Genomic DNA, 18,877 nt, shown 5'->3' with positions numbered 1-18,877 from the left:
CTGCCTTGGGGTCTGGGAGCGCCTACACATCTGCATCCAAGGTGACAGTTCCAGAAGGTAAAAGGTGTTGGAAAATTGTTATGGCAACTGCTCGTTCGGAGGCTGTCCACGTTGACATGATCTCCTGATTCTATGGCACATCTGGAAAGCCAGGAATGGTCTTATTTTTGAACACCAAGATTCTCCCCCGTGGATGTCCTACGCAAGACTCTCAAAGATACAAACATTTGAAGTTGCCGCTACAAGAAGCTACGAGCGGAGGTGCAAGCCTGGTGTGAGTGGCTATAAAACTGTATTTTCTAATCTCCTCCCGTTTCCTCTTTCTCAAACCTCCCATGTAATCTCTCATCCTCGGAATGCTGGGGAAATGTACCAAAACCTGCAAGTTTCTGCATAGTAGGTGAGGATCTCCCCCGATACAGTTTGGAAAAAAAAAATTTAATAAGGATGAAAAGGTTTGGTTTGTATGATGGCTGAAACTTGAAATGGTCGGTGTTGAATTCAGCGGTAAACTGATGAATGGTGAGGCGCTTTGGAGTTCGTTGTGACAAATTTCCGTTTACTTTCGTTCATTCTGTTTTTGCTTCCTGTGGACAAATCGTCCGTGAATTGACCTGTTCAGAGATTCCGAGTCGTGTAGAAGGCCATGTTGTGTCAAGGTCCTTGCGACTAAAAAAATGCACTGATGCACAAGGTTGCTTAAACGCATTTGTGAAAGGATCTCAAGATGCCTATAAAAAATGTGAATAGATTAATCTGAAATTTAAAATACTTTAAATATTGTCAATAATATAAATGTCGGACTATCCGGGTATAAAATAAGCTACCTAAAAAAATAAAAATATTAATGCTGTAATTTAGATCGAGTAAATTTAGAATAAATAGTGGTACCTTTGGAGTGTTTCTCACCAGTTATCTTGCTCTAGAAAAAGTTAGTTTCACAAGCAAATAATCAATAAAATAAGTAAGGAGCATAAGAGAGAGACAGAATTTATTTTCCGAAATTCACTCCCAAAAGAGCTACGTCTCCGTTGAGAAAGGATTCAAGAGACGATGCTCAAGAATCCCTATACTCCTCTCCCAAGGGTGAGACCAACGCTCAAACCTAAAGTCACATAGAACTATATGTTTCTGTGAGAGGAATGACGATTATAAACTTCCGTGGTGCTCACAATTTGCTTGAGCACCCACGAGCGACGCCTAATCGTCTAGGAGCTTGAAGATTTAAAAGTAACAAACTTGAATCCATCGGCTAGATAAGGATGATGTGCTCAAGAGATGGAATGGAAACTTACTAATACAAATCTTTGCTCTTACAACAAACTTACTTGAATCTCCAAAGGAAATCGCTCAAGAATAAAAAAGGGAGCGTGAGAGAATTCTGCAACAATCTCACTTGAATCTCCAAACGAAATCACTCAAGAACGAAGAAATGGAGCGTGAGAGAATTCTTCTTTAGCTTGTGGGTGTTTTCGGTCGAAATGAGCAAGAGAGAGTCTGAGTGAGAGTCTGAGTGAAGGGTACGGGGGTATTTATACTCCTTCTCATAGAAAACTAGCCGTTGGCGAAAGTGTACCTGGATACTCCGGGTATATATCCGGATACTCCGGACATTGGGGTTCGGACACTCTGGACTCAGAGAATTTTACGGATGGGGAACAGTTACCTGAAGACTCCAGGTATATATCCGGATACTCCGGACGTCTCTGTCCGGACATTCCGGATCAGGACACGATCACTCCGGGTTTAGCCAGGGATTTCACAAGAAGGCTGTTTATAATGGTAAGGTTATTTTGAGCACAACTACCACATCAACACCTCTAGATCAAAGTCTCTCTTGATAGTACGACGTTTCTATACTCAATTTTAAAATAAAATCTAATCTTCAAGTAAATTTGAAACACCATTTTTTATTTTTTTAAGGGATCATGCTTTGTAATAAATTTCACTTATTCATCCTTAGCACCTGCACATATACTTGATAATACGATTAAATATATATATGCTTTGTCATCTAACACCAAAACCCACTAAGAGGTCTAGATATCTTTCAATTTGAAATTAGATCTTAAAATTGTTTATTTGTATTTGCATATACAAAATGCAAGCGGAACTAAGGAATTCAAAGAGAATGAAAAGACCTGCAGCCCCGCCACGGGCTGGAATAGCCGAATGGGTAACTGGGCTGCTTCCTTGGATGTGGGGGCCTCGTCCTGATGGCTGCGCCGCGCGACAAGCGCGGGCCTGTCCCGCCACTTCCACGGACGGCACAACCTCTAAGGCCCATCAGGCCATCACGCCAACTGTTCACCCCAAGGCCTAGGCCCAACTTAGCCATGCGGCCATGATAGCCGGGAAGGCGGGAGCCCTTTGCGCTCCTGAGCTCCTCGCAGCGCAGCCGTTCTGTGGAGGCTCGCTTCCTTGCGCCGCCGCCTTTCCGCCCCGGCCAGCGGATCAGATCTGACGCGTTGCGCCCCCCGCCCCCCCCCCCCCCCCCCCCCCCGCGGTGATCTTCAGTTTTCTGAGTTCCGTGGTCACCAGTGGAAGCATTCAGGGTGATGCAGGGTCAGGCACGACGGAAGAATCCGAACCGGAGAACCAAGAAATCAACAGCGACAGACCAACAATACAAGGCACCTGTGTGCAACGACTCAGTCCTGTGCATCTCAGACAAACAACACAAAACCTTTCAAGCACGAGATCTGTTCCATCAGACCATTACAGCTGCAGGGAATTTCTGACAAGTGATGGTATCATTAAGCGTGATCCGGGAGGAAGTTGAAAAGCTGGCATTTCTACATGAGTTCACTGTTGTTGGTAGAAATCAAAAAAGAAAAGCACAAAAATGTGAGGCAATATACTCCACCAACTGCAACCCGGTCTACAGGTTTCGACTTTTTCCATTGCGAAAAGCCGGTCAAGATTGGGAAGTGGCGATATCCGGGATCCGAATCCGGGACCCAGCCGAAGATCTGAAAGCGATAGAGGAATCACCAAAGAAGCCGACGGGGTTCAGTGATTCAGTCGGGGATAGAAGAAGATGCCCATATCTTTGAAAAGAATGGGCTGGCTGTGCGCCTGTGCCTGTGTGTGTCACACTGCCATAGCACTCCACATGCTTCCACTCAAACTTGTCAAAATCCACAACCAAACCAGACCAGACCAGGCCAATCGGCGACACGTCGGCACGCCAGAAGGCGCGGCGGCCCAGGGGGATCAGAACAGGGATGATGGATTGTGGCGGATCTGTGATGGCGAGAGAGGGCATCACATTCAGCTCCAGATGCACCACTGACCTCAGGAAAGGGAGGTCATCCTTTTTTTGCCATTTGTTCTTCAATGGGCAGGCACTCGGGTTTCTGTCAGATAGGGACCCAGACGCCACATGAAAGGGCCAGTCCGTGCCTCTGAAAGTCGTTGTCTGCACGAAGTGGTGCCAAATTATGCAAGCATAAAGGTTCAGGTGAATTCCCTCTTGGATCTATCTGCCTATGAGCTTTCAAGGATCATACCAAACTGCTTTTTACTGGAAATGGCTCTAGTAATTACCATGACAGCAACAGTAATATTGCCCTGGGTGAAGAAATGATCTCTCTCATTGCTAAGTTGGAAGTGCATCTATAAATTTCACGTGTGTAAGAAGAAAATTTATAGAAAAAGAGCATCAGCGCACTAGGCACTGGCCTGAATTCTATGAAATGCCCCTAAATTCCACTGCAGATATTTTTACAGTTACAATAAGGACTGCGCTGCATCAGTGCATTTCGCTCGTCAATAGGACTTGAGATATGACCAAAACTAGATGCACTATATGGCACAAGCACGTGCAGAACAAGTAGATGCACTAAATTAGCGGTATTAGCATTACATGGAACTAAGTGCTGGCATGTATACAAGAACGTAGTGCTAAAATCTATATCATATGATGTAATCATCAGGTGGCGCGGAACGTAGGGCTACATTAGATCTATGTGCTTGGTTCCAAGCCACAAAAGTAGGAAGAGCTGCGGAAACATACAGAAGGGGCATCCTAGAGCGGTAGCGCCATGGCTATGGGATCCTATCTTCAGAACTCAACCGAACCCACTTGTGCCATTCCAGTGCTCAGGCTTCTTGATTCCTGCCTGCTAACATAGCTGTCACAGCCATTGCTGAGCCTTCTGGCAGGAGCCGAGCTCAAGAGCTGAATGCCCTGCTTGCCCATCTGCTGAACCTCCTCCGGAGAAAGTATCTTTATGCAGGACACACTGTTCACGAATTCCCTGCACAGCACAAGTCGCAGTAAATTTAAGAAAGAAAATAAACAAGACAGTAAGTGATGAGGAATTTTTTATAGAACTTACTGCCATGGGTCATCACCAACTAAAAGGACATCGTCCTCTCCATCGACAAATACAAGCTGCCAGCCTGATCTCAAAGGGTCTTCCAACTGGCCCTCAAGGCCGAATAGACGCCCCACCTCGCTACGAAGTTCATCATAGCTGCTGAATCTAGTGATATCGAGCAACCTTCCAATGGTTCCAGATTTGTAAACCTATAGGGCACAAATTTGTCAACAAAGTGCTTCAGGGGAAAGAATTCAAAAGGAAGCTACTTTGTTAATCAAATGGTCCATGATGTAGACACATCACTCACCTTCACAAAGGTTGAAAACTGTTGATTTGCTTGCTCAGAATTCTCTGCACATGGAACATAGCCCGACTCATCTAAGCAGCCTGCACTAGGTAGTGGCTGATTCAAGGGGAAATCATCTTGAGAAGGGCTCAGGAAATTGGAGGTTGAATATGGAATTGTTCTTGAAACATTATCATTCTGATGGCCTGGAATGCCACCTTGCATCAAAAGTGACTGTGAGTCTATGTTAACACCAAATAACAGGTGGTTTTGAGGATCAGAGCTCCCGTCTTGATCCACTAAGCATCCTCGTCCAGGTAATGGTGCTAATGCAGAATTTTGTGGCAAGTTACATGGGGTCATATCCAATTGTTCTATCTGCGTTGAAACAGCATGAGGCCGAGAAGGGTTAACAGACTCCACTGCAACTCGCTTAGATGACCATGGGTCAGATATCGGTAAAGGAGTGGTTCTTGCCACACATGGGAGGTTCGAAGCTGCTTCTGATGGTAACTGTCCCAACATGCCTTGCATGGAAGAGCCACCGGATGGTGTGAGAGAGCTGACGTTTGTGTCTGGAAAGTTTTGATTTGAGAATGCTGGAACTGTCGGCAATGTGGAAGATGGAGATTGAGTGACTGAAGAAAGCTGAGAAAAAGCTGACAGTGCATTTGGCAAACAATGCAGCTGTTGATTTTGTGGTGTTTGCACACATTCCTGCTGCTGCTGTGATTCTTGATGCTGTTGCTGTGGATGCAGCTGAGGCTTCTGCTCATTAAATGACTGGCTGCATTGAAGCTGCTCCTGGAGGTACTCAGCCTGAGTATGACCTTGAACTGTGCTGTCATTGATATTTTGGTTGTAAATTTGCTGAAACTGAGGCCGTGCTTGCTGCATAATCTGACTAGATAGGAGAGCAGATCTACCAACAATATTCTGAGGCTGTTGGAACTGCATTACTGAAGGTGAGATTTGCTTCGTGGTGCCCTGTAATGCTGCTGCTGCTGCTATGGTCTGGTACATGTCAGACTGCAGACCAAGTAGGGAATTATCCATTCTCGGCTGCATCCAAGGACTCGCACCAAGCCCACCAAAATTCAGTGACTGGAAACTTGGGTTTGCACCATCTCGAAGCCACATAAGAGAAGAGGTCAAGCCGTCATCCCTTCCACCTATAAAAAAAGATCAGAAATAAGATCATTAGTGACATTGAAACATGAACATTATCAACAGAAGCCACTTTTTCAATGTTATATATTGGAGGAGTTGACAATTGTGCAACTGTCACTTGTACCATATAAAGAAGGCAGGCCTGTAGGCCATGGACGCTTTAATCCAAGAGCAAAAGGAGATGGATACATCGGAAAAGTTGTCAATGGTTCAATCTCCCAAAGAGACACTCTTGGCTGCTTCTCTCCAGCAGTTGATTCATCCCATCCAACCTACATGGTTCAAGGGAAAGCTTGATTACATGCTTACAACTAGATGTATAATAATAAAACACGCCATGAAAAAGGATGCAAATACTTGAGTAGGATGCAAGTAAAGAGAGGTATGAAGCACAAGTAGAAGGGCCCATATAAAATAACAGAGAAGTATTTGCTTTAAGACCTACCTTTACAGAACGCCAGTGCGAGTTCGGCCAGCGAACAGGATCAAGATCACTTATTCCTGTAATTGTCCCCATGTATCTGTAAGAAACTTGAGAAATTTAGATGGACATATATAGACAATGCACAAGCACACATAATCTGATACAGAAGGCATCCAATGACATATCTACACTAGAGGAAAGTGAAATCAAGATAAGGGGGTAGAAACCAAAATAATGCCCACACAACAAATGATGTGATCTAACCATGGGTTTGACATACCTCCTGACACTAGATTCCTCTGTCTCAAATAACATGCGAAAACGCATACCCACAGATATACGGGTATGGTACACAGCCTTTACGTACTTAGACAACGGTATGACAAACTCACAAGGGCTTGCTCTGCAGAATGCATGGGAAAGAGTTAAGCATTTATGATGTGAAAATAAATCAGAAATATGTGAGAAACTGTTCTTACCTTGGATTATAGAAAATAGTAAAGCGGCTATTTGTTGATGCAGCATGAGCTGCTGCAGCGAGCAGACCAATGTGCATGCTATCACTAGAAAGTACCGATGATGGCATGACAGTCTGTGGCCTGCTTGCTCGACGAATGCCCAGAAGCAGCTGGTTGTTGTCATTCCTGATCAGCCAAATACATATTTGCATGCATCAATGCAAACAGCAGAGAAACTCAGTCCAGGATACTAGGCTTAAGAAAGTGAACATTGAGTGCTTGGTCTGAAAAGCTGAAAGAATGTCATACCAGATAAAAAGGACGGAGTCTCCAGCAACCAGTCTCTTTGCACTAACAAAGACACTCCAACCAGTTGTCAGAAGATGCCGCTTTGGTTGACCTACAACAAGAATTTAATTCTAAATTACTCTCACACTTGACTATAGAATTCCACCGAAATAAGTGAGACTGTCTTTCACAAAAAAAAAAGAAACAAAAAAAGACTGTAACATGGCTAGGCTGTATGCAGCTAGGAAAAAAAATCAAACATTGTGAACCAACAAACGTAATGGGAAAATAACGAACCCCGAAAGATATGACGAAATTTCCAGTCGTTGCCATGAAGATCTTTTGCAATCAACTCCTGTGCTGGTGGTTGCTGATTGAAATCCTACAGAATTATCAAAATAACATTTAGAAACACTAATGGTTTGGTTCACTTGATCTGAAGAAGGAAAAGATACATGCAACCAAAAACGTACCAGTGGAGGAAACACCTTCTCTGCTGCTCGGCGGGGAACTGAGAATCCACCATGTGTACTTGTGTCACTCGCAGTTAATGTCTTGCAAAAGTAGTTTGTTGGTTGCTTGCTGGCACTGCCTAACTCGGCAGGTAGAAATGGGTCCTTGAGCTCTTGCTGCAAAGAGATTCAAAATAAATAAATAAGAAAATAGCTTCTTAGATTACATAAAGCAGAAGATTGGATAGGAATAGAAAAGAAATCATGTATTACTGGGCTGAGTGGCTGCAGTGTCATCTGTGCATAGACCTCATCTGTCTCTGCATCAGCCTGAAGAAGAAATATAGCAGAGCTGATGAAAAACAAAGGTGGCAACAATAATTTCTTGTTTTGGTACAGATGTTCTATATAACTCCAGACTTACATGCATGGTCACATTATGGAGTTGGCATATAAGCTGCGGAGGCAGGCTAGGATAGTTGGGAATCTGAGACTCCATTTCCTTATTTGTTGATGCTGCTACCTGCAGTGAACTTCTATAAGTTCAATGATTTTTTTTTAAAAAAGGGAAGAACTTTAATTCTGGCAGAACCATGTGGAATTCAGGACCACACAAGACTCATGTTCTTAACAGTATTAGCACCCAGATAAGGTCTGCAATATTTATATCTAATTTCGTAGCAATCTGAAGTCCAAGGAAGAAGAGTAACCTGCTCACCGTGGCCTTGAGGAAAATACACCACCCGACTACCAACCGCAGGCAACGAAACAAGAGGACCGGCACACGCATGCCACAACTCAGAATTTAGGCACTTGTTCTCTTCTGCTTCTGAAAAGCCAAAAGCATTTAAGTAGAAGACATAACAGTATAGAGTTTATAAATTATCTCCTAAGTTCAGAAATAATTGTAGATCTAGTAAGCATCTAATAAGCATAACTAAGTTCATAAAATGATTTTAAGAAGGCATTATGAGTGAGACGACAATTTTTAATATAAAATGGACACAAGTATTAACATAAAGAAGCTTCTAGAAAATATCTTCTTTTTTCCCTGAATAAAGACTGCATCGAGAAAAAAAATCATACTACTAATTTTCTTTCACTGAATTAAATGAGGTTCAAGAAGAAGCAAACCAATTGCATGATGAGAAGACTGAACGGATAGCTTGCCACATTGGACTGATTTGGATCAAATGATTACTGAGAAATTTAAAGCAAGGGGCAGAAGTAATTTAACTTATCCTGCAAACGTAAGCTATCCATGGAAGAGGACAGTACTAATGAACTACTTCGTAAGCACACCGCACAAAATTTGGTACAGCCCATGAAATGAATGCCAAGAATTGGATGCTGTACCTTCCGGCGACGCCGGCTGGTCCTGAAGACCGCCGCCGGCCGACAGCGAGAGCTTCATCTTCCCCCCACCACTCGCTGGCCGATCCAAAACGCGTTCGGAGCGCTCGAAATGGTGAGGGGGAGGGGAGAGAGAACCGAAGCAAGGTCCCTTCTCTCTACTCCAAACCACGCGCCTTCCCGCTTCGGATAGAGCAGCCTGGCAGCGCCACTTCCTCCTCCGCCGGACCGGCCAAACCTTCCGTCGAACCAGCCGGCGCAAAGGCGCAACCTTTTCGATCCGAGAACTCAAATTTAAATCAGGGCGTGAGCCTCTCGGTTCAGGGACACCAGTTTCAACTCCGGGGAAGCTTCAGAGCTTGCGGGGAATGGACGGCAATGCTCAAAGGCGCCGCCTTTGCGGCTCCGGCAGCACCAGGAGGCACGCCGGCACAGCGAAACCTCCTCCCGCGCGGCTGAACTCAGATCTCGCCGCCGCGAGCTCCGGAACGACAGTTCGGAGCTCCAGGGGACACGCCGCCGCTTAACCGCAGATCCGACCGCCGCCGCCGGAGGGGACAACGAAGAGCGGGGCACCCTGCCGCTGCTACTGCCTCTTGCCTTACTGTCGCGGCTACCTGCTTGCGCTTGCAACCGTCCTCCCAGGTGCCGCGAGCTTTCGCTTCTTGGACCTTGCTTGCTTGGCTGCTCCTGCCGCTTCTTCTTCTTCTTCCTCGTGCCGCTGCTTGTATGCGCTCGACTCCTCGGGGTTTTAAGTTTTAACCCCACGAGTGGTGCTCCTCCTTTTCGCTACTCTCTCTCTCTCTCTCTCTCTCTCTCTCTCTCTCTCTCTCATGTGCTTTAAACAAACTTTCTCTCCCCCCCTGAGCAGCTGCTACATGCTTCTGGTAAGTTTTTGCACCTCTTTTTTTACAGCCTGTGGGTACGTACGATTGTACATGCCCTGGTGCCCTGGTTTGACATGGGTTCCTCTCCCGTGGCGGCAAGATAGACGGGACTACCATCCACGGCCAATGGCGTGGAATCGAAACGTGTTGGGGTGGAATGGAAAAGGCGCGATCTGAGAGAGAGTCGCAGCGGCTAGCGCTGGTCATCCATCCCACCAGTGGGGCTGCGTCTCGTCTCCACGGATCCTCCAAGATCCTGCCTTTTTGACCTCCGCCTCCTTGTTTATTCACCCTGAATTACAATCCGATTAGCCACTGCCAGCAGTAATCCAATCCAATCCCTACGAATTGACAGTCTGGTGTGGACGGAACAAGCAAACCGGCATGTGTTGTGTGTGATGGTAATTAGTGTTGTTTAATGCGCAATCAGGCTCGTGGAAACCGGTTTGACTTGACCAAGCGAGCTGCTCGAGCTCCTCTAGACTAGCTGAAGTGAAGCTCTACATCTACTCTCTCAGTCTCAGATGGGAAAAAAGGAGCAGGACTCCGCATCCCCGTCGCATTCTCTGTACAGTACGTGTAGACGGCAGCTCCGTACAAATACGTACGCATGCTCCCTCCCCATAAAACGCGTACGTATACGGAGGTGGCACCGTACACGTACAGCGCCGAGCGTACACGCCCTGCGGTTGCTCTGCCATGGCCAGATTTTTTTTTTTTGAAAAAAGAAACCCCGGCGATTTCAAAGGACCATACAAATTCAGATGATTGTTTGTGCGGATGAATCGCTGCCTTTTGGGCATGGACATGAGGAGGACGTCTAGCTACATGCGAAGGAGAGGCAATGCAAGGGCCCTTGGGACTATTCGAACTGCCTACTGTTCATCAGCAAGGACCACGGATCCATCCATCCGGTGTCACTATACCTGCCTGCACGTTCACACAAAGGAAGCAGGGCAGGGCAAGGGCAGAGCTGAGCTGACCGTCCCATGAGAAGGCCGGCGAATCCGAGCTCATCACCTCGTTGCCGACAGAACTAGGTCACGGTTGAGCCGGATCTAAAGTCGCAATCTTTGGGCTTCATGTAACGAGTCCATCCGCACGTTAAATGTACTACGGATTCACTGAATTTTTGGCGTCAGAGTGCACGGAAATTCAGAAAGATCTCGAATGAGCCAATGGTCATCAGTGAGAAAGCCGGGGAAACAGCTGCCCTCTGAACACCATTCATTCTGGCCAGCTCTCCAGCTCGCTCGCTCTCTCTGTCTCTCTCTCTCTCTCTCTCTCTCGCAGGATCACACTCACATGGCGATGGCAACGCCAAGAAGCATCTCGCCGTCCGGGGCGTAGCAGTGCCAGTGGCGCAGTAGCTTATTAACTTTGGATAATTCGATTCCGCCGGGACAGCGACCTGACCGGCCGACGCCTCCCCCGGCCACCGGCCAGCAGCAGCCTACCCTGCGCCGCAACAGAGAGAACAGCACCCACTAACACGGAAAGGCGTTTTAGGTCCATTCCTCAATAGGCCAGCAATGGCATCATACGTTGCATTCGCATGTATCGAGCAGATGCCTGTCCGTACTCCCTCTGATCCAACTAAAATGCACACCGTTTTGGACTCCTCATTTTTTTTTGGTCTAAGAATACATGCCATCGTATAAATTATTATGAGTATTTTCTCTCTCTTCTTCCTATATTTTTGCATATCTTCTTTTTTCTTCCTACCTTAATAGGCCTCCCTTCTTCCTATCTTCCTATCAGCGCCCTTGGTAAGTACTTTAAACACATATATTTCTTAATCATTTTGTAGAACTTTAAAATGACATGCATATTCAACCGAAGGAAGTATACTTCGGTTGAATATGATTTTAGCAAAACATAATACTTGTCGTTTTCAATAGATTTCACAACCAAATACCATCGCATAATAGTTTATATTTCATAAATATAGAAAACTGCCGACCGTTTCTGTTGTTTTCATATTTGCAGTCTGTTTCCTTGTTAGGCCCCGGCCAGCACGAGTACGGCACCAGTCAACCCACACCATGCCATGCGCGCGACTGGATCGATCCAGGAGCCGAGCCTAGCTGCCGGACGCTCACATGGCCGTTGTTACGCCTGGCCACACGCACTAGCTAGCTACTGGATCGATCGAGAGGCGTCGAGCTGGGATCAAGTGGCTCTCCGTGACTCCATCCATGGATCGGGTGCTTTTGCACAAGCAGTAGTCAAGCACAACGCAATCGCCAACCTTCGCTGCGAGAAAACAGGTCATCCTCGTCGTCGATCGTACCTCGATCATGGCAAGGACATTTTGTCGCCACAATTTTCAATGCAGTCTTCATGGATTAGTTGTTGGTCACCTGCATGCACAGAATGTTCAGAAAAAAAAACTGACCGGTATTATTAGGCCGCAGATTAAGGAGAGGGGAATTGGTCTGGTCCTGGTGCTCATTAATCCTGAGATAGCGACAGATAGAGAGGACTAGAGGAGTGTGCTAATTAGGTTGGATTTTTGCTTTAATTGTTTTTTCGGTACCACGCGCTGCTGCTGCAGAAAACACAGTTGTACATACGCTGCACACCAAGGTGCAGGAGCAGAGGCAGGGGCAGGGGCAGGACCAAGGCAAGCCGTGTGGCTACACATTGGGCAGGCAGGGGCATGGGAAGCATGTGTTTATTTATCGTGTGTGAGTTCGTGGCAATGAGTTATACAGCTCTGCTCCTATATAGTAATTTTCATGTACACACATGGATGAATAAAACTAAACTATATGAGTAATATGGAGGAACTACTAGGATTTATATGATGGTTCTCTTTGTAAATAGTATACTTCATTCACTTTAAGAGTGCATTTTGAGAGTAAGGTATAGTTACAAGGCAAATAGATGCAATTATGCAAAGCTTAATTGCTAGTAAATTATAATGTTTCTCTTCAAAAGTTAGTCGGCTCTGACATGAAAAAGATTTTTGCAACCCAACTACCACAAGATCTGAGAGTGGTGATGCAGTATACAATTAATGTACCAACCAGCAGCCAGAAAATTGTAACACTATAGTAAGCTGCAAGCGTTCCTGCACATTTTCTACTTAGGGACCTCAGCACAGCAAAACTTTCCTCATGAATTGTGCCTATCCGCTCACATATATCCATGCATGATGCAGTCTACAGCTACTACTGCTGTAGAGCTAGGACCATGCATATGCATGCATATAAATTGCTCATGTGTTGTGGTACCTAATGAGAAAATGGTCCCTCCCTCTCAAGTCTTATCTCTCTCAGGAGTCGGGGCCACTTTGCAGAAAGGGCTAGATTCTTTGTGTGAAACCTGTGTATCCAAATCCAAGAGCCGGCAGCAAGTGTGCAGTAGTTATCTTCTCTTTTGTTTCCTTGCATTGGCAATGGTGGCGAGACAGTGCCAATTCGGTCGCAAATTTGCAGGACGATGTAGAGTGTGGGGATGCTCTATTTCTCTCTACGGCAGGATGGAGATCGAGTTGCAACATGCTCGCTCGATCAAGTAGGCACGAGCCACACTCACACCTCAAAAATTAAAGACAAAAAGGGTAGGTGGTGCCACGCATAGGTAGGTGTTGCATGCGAAGTAGTCCATCGTATCTCTTGTTGTGTGGTAAACCTTCAGAAGTACTGCAGTACTTGCTGTTGGTGAAGATGCATAGGGTTCTCTATTGCTACGTATACCCTAGAACCAGAGTGGATGTTGATTTCCATGCAAAATAAACCGTATACGCGGTGATGATTTCTTGCTGGCATTTTGATGCACACAAGAGCTTATGTTTGACCAAAGCTCTAGCTCCACCTTAAGATACTCTTCACAAGCAAGCTTTGCTAGCTTCAGAAGAAGATTATTGCTCCGGAGAAGATGACGAAAAGAGCTACGCTTCAGAAGAAGATTGCTACAGAGAAGATGACGAGAGCATCATCAAATCAGATGCTCTCTCGATCGAGGATCGCCCGGCCGGCTTTGGATCCTAGGGTTTCTGGCTGGATCCGTCGCTTGAGATAGCTATATAACGATCCATGGAGGAGGCCCGGCGTCACCTTCACCTACCTGTACCAGCTCTAGGTCGCTAGCCATTGGAAATTTCGGCAAGGACGATCGATCGACGGCGACGCAAATGCATGGCCGGCTCGATCGATCTCTCTCGTCCGATCGATCCAATCGTACCGCCCCTCTGCGTTAACTCATCACATTACTGCGCATGTACTGTGTGTGGTCTCCCCTCCGTTCCCTTTGTTGTGTCAATGAACAGTGTAATTGTGCTAGGTGTGACTGCATGGGTGCCCGTACTGGCCGGGCTGTACAATTGTCACCGGCTGAATCCTGATGCAGGGAAATGAATAAATGAATTGCAGCAGCTAATAGCCTAGAAGGGCCACTGTTCACATAGACCACCAAACAGTCCTGTGGCACTTTTACAGTACTGCTCCCTCCATCGCAAATTATTATTCATTTTAACTTTTCTAGATACATATATATAGTTTTTACTATGCATCTGCATATATTATTTATGCCTAGATGCATAGCAAAGTCTATAAATCTAGAAAAACCAAAACGACTAATAATTTAGAACTGAGGAAGTACTTGAACAATATAATGCTAATTGCGCGTGCCAAACAACTGACATGGTGATAAGATCGATAATGAAAACATTGGAGCGTGTAATGATTCATCCATTCGGAAATATAAGCAGTTGTAGACTTGAACGAAAAATTGAAAATAGAAAGATGACCACAAAAACGGTACCCTTAGGGCCAGCAGTGTAGAACATGTTATATTTCAGATTGGAGGGAGGGAGTAACTAATCATAACAAGAATATTTTCTATCTATGTCCTTTATTGAATATCCTAGCAGCTAGTAATAATAATCACAAAAATGATTAGATGCAATTAGTATTCATATTATAATTTATATCCTCATGTTGTCTGTAGCAGCATTTTGCACTGTGCTGCGCATCATCCATGTATCAGGATCAGCACGCCAGTCCTGCAGGAAAAATTGAAGCATTGACCATACCTGTGGTGCTTTTGCATGGTCAGAGAATCTGCAAAATGTTGTTGCCGGCCTGCACCAGCAGGATCAGATAACTGTTGCTCCCCTGGATATGCATGAATGTTGGGTTTCACATGGAGAGAGAGGAGGCCCGGCATATAATAAATGATGTTTTTGCTGATCTGCAAAATGTTTTCTTTACCAAATAAACACTAATGATGTTAGTTATATACTAATTCCAACACTTAATTAATTACATGCAAAAATATAATTGCATCTGGCCCGTTGAACTTACCTGACGAAGGACCGATCGCCGTCGACACATTGTACACAAGCAGCACGTAGCAAATGGCGACAATTGAATGTAGCCTCGACGAGGAGATCCATCGATCGTACGTACCGTCGTCCTGCATGCACCCACACCGCGTCCTAGCCCAGGCAATAAGTCGGCGGGCCCACCTAGCACGGCCAGTGGGCCCCCGCAGCGCTGCGCCGGGGGCCAACCTAGCTTAGCTAGCTGATCGATCTTGGGGGAGCGTGAGCTCTGAGCCTGAGCGAGACTGCTGATGGGTGACGAGGTGAAGGCAGAGTGATGCATGTGGCGGCAAAAGCACGAGCACGAGCACGACAAGCCAACAAGTTCATTGAGAGCTAGCATATGCAGTGCAGCAGCAGCGGCTATAGCGTATGTGGTGTCAAAAGCGGTCAAGCAAGAAAGGCATCCAATGATGCTTCCAAATTAAGATGGTTTGTTCGGTAGTAGCAGGAGGATAGGATGCATGTAAAGCAACGGCCAGAAATAGCTAGCTAGCTAAATCTCTCTAGTGTTGGTATATATTTTGTTGGTGCATCAAGTAGGTAATTATAGCTAAAATGCCAGAACTAATAATGAACTCTCATGTATGTTTTCCAGTTTACCAGCGAATTGATGATTAATGCAGAAGGAGATTGAGTTGATCCTTTGCTGCAAGTATGGCACGTACATGCAGGCCCTTACTGCACAGCATAAACACTGTTAGGGATAGCATAGACCGCAGGCAGCTAGAGTATGCAGGATGTGTAGAGCCAGTGCGAGCGTAACAAGTTGCAACTTATCCCTGCTCAACAGTGCACTGAAGCTTCACACCCGTAGAGTTTATTCAGATCTGGTCAGAAAATAGTATTACTGTATATAGGGTCTCTCTGTGCTGGACTAACAGCATTCTAGGATATATATATATATATATATATATATATAAATATATATATATATATATATATATATAACACGACATATATGTGTGCCAATTATATCCTTGCATTGAGCACAGTTCTGAACTAGGTTAGGTTGCTCCTCAAGTTAATAGAGAGGGCCCATGGCCATCTAGCTACCCCATCCTTTGGACCTAACCAACCCAGCACTTCACATAATGTCAATTAACCCTAGGGATGCCTAGGTAGCTAGCTAGTACTATGCAAGGGTGGGTGGGTCAGAGACCAGCAGTACAGCTCACCAGATTTTTACAATGCAAGGAGCCAGTAGCTTATTAGGGAGTATTGTGTCTACTATTCATGCATGCATGCTTGCTTGATTACATGGAATCCTTGGAACTTATTGGGTGCACATCACTATCACATCCTTAACTATATATGCACCTTGCATATGCACATCTAGTATAGAGTGACAGCACACATCCTAAGGCTACATACTCATATGCCTCAGCTTGGATGGCGACCCCTATCTCGATCTGCAGAATTCAGAGCGGATAATCACAAGGGCCAAGTTGATAATTGCACTACTAGAAGTGCATGCATGCATGCATATCCGATAAGGATGGCACCAATAAATTAAAATACAACAGATGTACCATTTGGCTCGCTCCATCGTTTCCATGCTATAGATTGACAACAAGGCGTACATGAGTATCTATGGCCTAGACGTGGCTTATCTCTCTATCTCTATCTCTACCTATTTCTAAAGAGACGACCGTTTCCTTGATCCGCCATTAACTTTGGTTCATTATACTTCTCATCGGATACGGGATTGAGAGCGGATGAAGCTCGAGTTGAGATTGTGGTCTACTACGATACGAATCGACGTCGTCTTATACATACCAAGCGAGCTAGATAAAGGCTCAGCAACATGAGAAGAGCGAGAAAAGGTGTGATTTACCTTGTGAAGGAAGTACCGCACGGGTATATATATGATGTCATATCATCTACTAGTAGTAGCTAAAAGAATATTTTGGCTAATTTGGGTAGCAGGGGTTGTTGTTGTCAGCTAGACCCCAATCTATAAGAGGCAAGAGGGGAAATAATGATATGATGATGATTAGGAGGGAATGAATCAATGCCTCCCAGGGGCTAGCTAGTTTGCTTTTAATTGCGTGCATATGTCGTTGCAGAGGACAGTTTCTGGATGACACAGCAGCATGAGCCAAACATAAAAATCAATTTGTTTTCCAGTTAATCATACTAACTAATAAGCTGGTTAGAGCAGCAGGGGGAAAAAACCCCCAAAAGCCCGAATCAGAGAAGTGTCTTGAAGAAAAGAAACAGAAGTGCTCTTCCAATTTCACGGTCCTGTTTGCAAAATATATACTGCAGTACCTTTCAATTAAAGCGCGTAAATAAAGCACTGAGTTAACAGTAATTAGCCCCTGCCACTTTCACCGTACGCACATGAAGGTAAAATGCGGTTGGTTTACGCCATCAGCAATAATGCTGATGCCCATGCATCATCATCTTCTTTCTATACACGGTCACTCTTATCCGGAATTTAGTTATCTCGAGTGGCTTAATCATTACATTACTTTGCAGTATACCCATGGTGGACACTGACGCCCAACGTATGAATGTATCGTCAGTTGCTCTCAGCCTGACGCCACGACGAGCATTGCACATCCACACTGCTTTTACTTGGAAGCGTTGTTCTCGATGGATTGCAACGTGTGATACGACGTTAAAGGGAGCGAGATCATTTAGTATTTGAACGTGGGATAAGAAAGGGGAACGAAGCCGCCCGAGCGGACGAATTGCTGCATGCGTCGCGATGAAACTGCGAGCTGGGTCGAGAGAAATTGAAGTGACAGCGACTGAAGTGTGGCTGCCCGGGGAGAGATCTATCTGTGGATTAGTTGGATGGCCATGGCCATGGCCTTGGCCTTGTGTGGTGCGTGCATGAGTCAGAGAGGATATTGAATATATAAAAGAAGGCCAGGCTCTCTCTCTCTCTCTCTCTCTCTCTGCCATCTCTAAACAAACATGCAGATCATTTCAGGGCCCATGCACGCATGGCGACCTCTCAGCAAGGTAACAGTGATGCCGTTGGGCACGGGCAAAGCTGAAGAAAACTGTGCATGCATCCACATGCTGATTATATTGAATATTTGAAGGCGCAAAAATAAAAATAAAAAACTTCGTCCCGCGCACCTTCGTCAAAATGCGTGGTAGGCACTCTGAACCTTGTTCTTTCTCTCCTGCATGGCTCAAATGACAAAGCGGAGCTCCCGCAATTTCTTGAAAAAGAAAATGCGTGGTGGCACAGAGGAAGCCAGGGATCGCCCATGATTCTTTATTGCCCATGCATGTTGTTCTTCTTTACTGACGTGTTAAATTACTGTTGTGGATCTTATTCTATCAGCTGGTGACTGGGATTTTCTTCTGGCATCTGATGGTAATCATGTGACCTGCTCGATGATTTCAGTCTCCCGTTATATTTGTGCTCTTTGACCGGCCGTCTTTAATTTGCTCTCAGAAGAAAGGTGGAATGTAGAAAAAAGGGAAAAAGAAAAGGAAGGTGTGTGATTCTGGACAGAGGTTTTGTTGACATGTGTACGCTGCACCCGTGCATCCCGGAATATTATTCAAAGGTTGACTGCTGGCCAACTCACAGATTCTCTGTTTCCTTTTTCAAAAACTCACTGATTCTTGCCTGATTTGTTGTAACGTTTCTCGAGGGCTAATGCGTGAAGATGTAACTAAACAACGTGCTAGAAAGAATCTAAGTAGTAGAATATTAGTTTTCTCACTCATACCGTCATACGGACATGCTACTGCAGCCGCCAAGTACAGGTCGAGCCCAACGGGAAACTGAACAAATGATTTCACCAACTGGGCCACGTACCCGAATCTGGATTCAGCCCATGGGCCAATAAGACTAACCTCATGACCGCAAAACACCCTTTATTTCAATTTTTAAATGAAAAATGATTTTTTTATAGAGAACGAAAGAG

At 45.3% G+C, this 18,877-nt stretch overlaps 1 protein-coding gene across 2 annotated transcripts; it reads right to left on the bottom strand.

Moving 5' to 3' along the window:
* Positions 1-3,647: 3,647 nt before the first annotated feature.
* On the bottom strand, positions 3,648-9,784 carry LOC112899610 (auxin response factor 6-like). 2 transcript variants are annotated; one of them, XM_025968150.1, is made up of 14 exons: positions 8,763-9,784; positions 8,117-8,235; positions 7,831-7,929; positions 7,680-7,736; positions 7,428-7,583; positions 7,252-7,336; positions 6,976-7,066; positions 6,688-6,852; positions 6,489-6,611; positions 6,230-6,305; positions 5,909-6,056; positions 4,636-5,786; positions 4,344-4,534; positions 3,648-4,262 (listed from the first exon to the last, which is right to left on the bottom strand). In XM_025968150.1, the coding sequence occupies exons 1-14, from the start codon at positions 8,818-8,820 to the stop codon at positions 4,067-4,069; spliced, it is 2,715 nt and encodes a 904-aa protein (XP_025823935.1). In that variant the 5' UTR covers positions 8,821-9,784; the 3' UTR covers positions 3,648-4,066. The 2 variants fall into 2 exon arrangements, with proteins under 2 accessions (XP_025823935.1, XP_025823941.1); XM_025968156.1 differs by having other exon boundaries at positions 8,125-8,235.
* Between the last annotated feature and the right edge of the window lie 9,093 nt (positions 9,785-18,877).

Source organism: Panicum hallii, chromosome 1 (genome assembly GCF_002211085.1).
Source record: "Panicum hallii strain FIL2 chromosome 1, PHallii_v3.1, whole genome shotgun sequence".
Classification (NCBI taxonomy): Eukaryota; Viridiplantae; Streptophyta; class Magnoliopsida; order Poales; family Poaceae; genus Panicum; species Panicum hallii.
Note: the sequence above shows the minus strand (reverse complement) of the source record. Positions and strands in the feature narration are given on the sequence as shown.

Bases quoted from the DNA above. Each gene is read 5' to 3' on its own strand.
- LOC112899610 (XM_025968150.1), bottom strand. From the start codon at position 8,820: ATGAAGCTCTCGCTGTCGGCCGGCGGCGGTCTTCAGGACCAGCCGGCG. The intron at 7,337-7,427 runs GTACGTTTTTGG...ATAATTCTGTAG, and splicing joins AGAAGGTGTTTCCTCCACTG to GATTTCAATCAGCAACCACC. The intron at 6,057-6,229 runs GTAGGTCTTAAA...TGAACCATGTAG, and splicing joins CGCACTGGCGTTCTGTAAAG to GTTGGATGGGATGAATCAAC.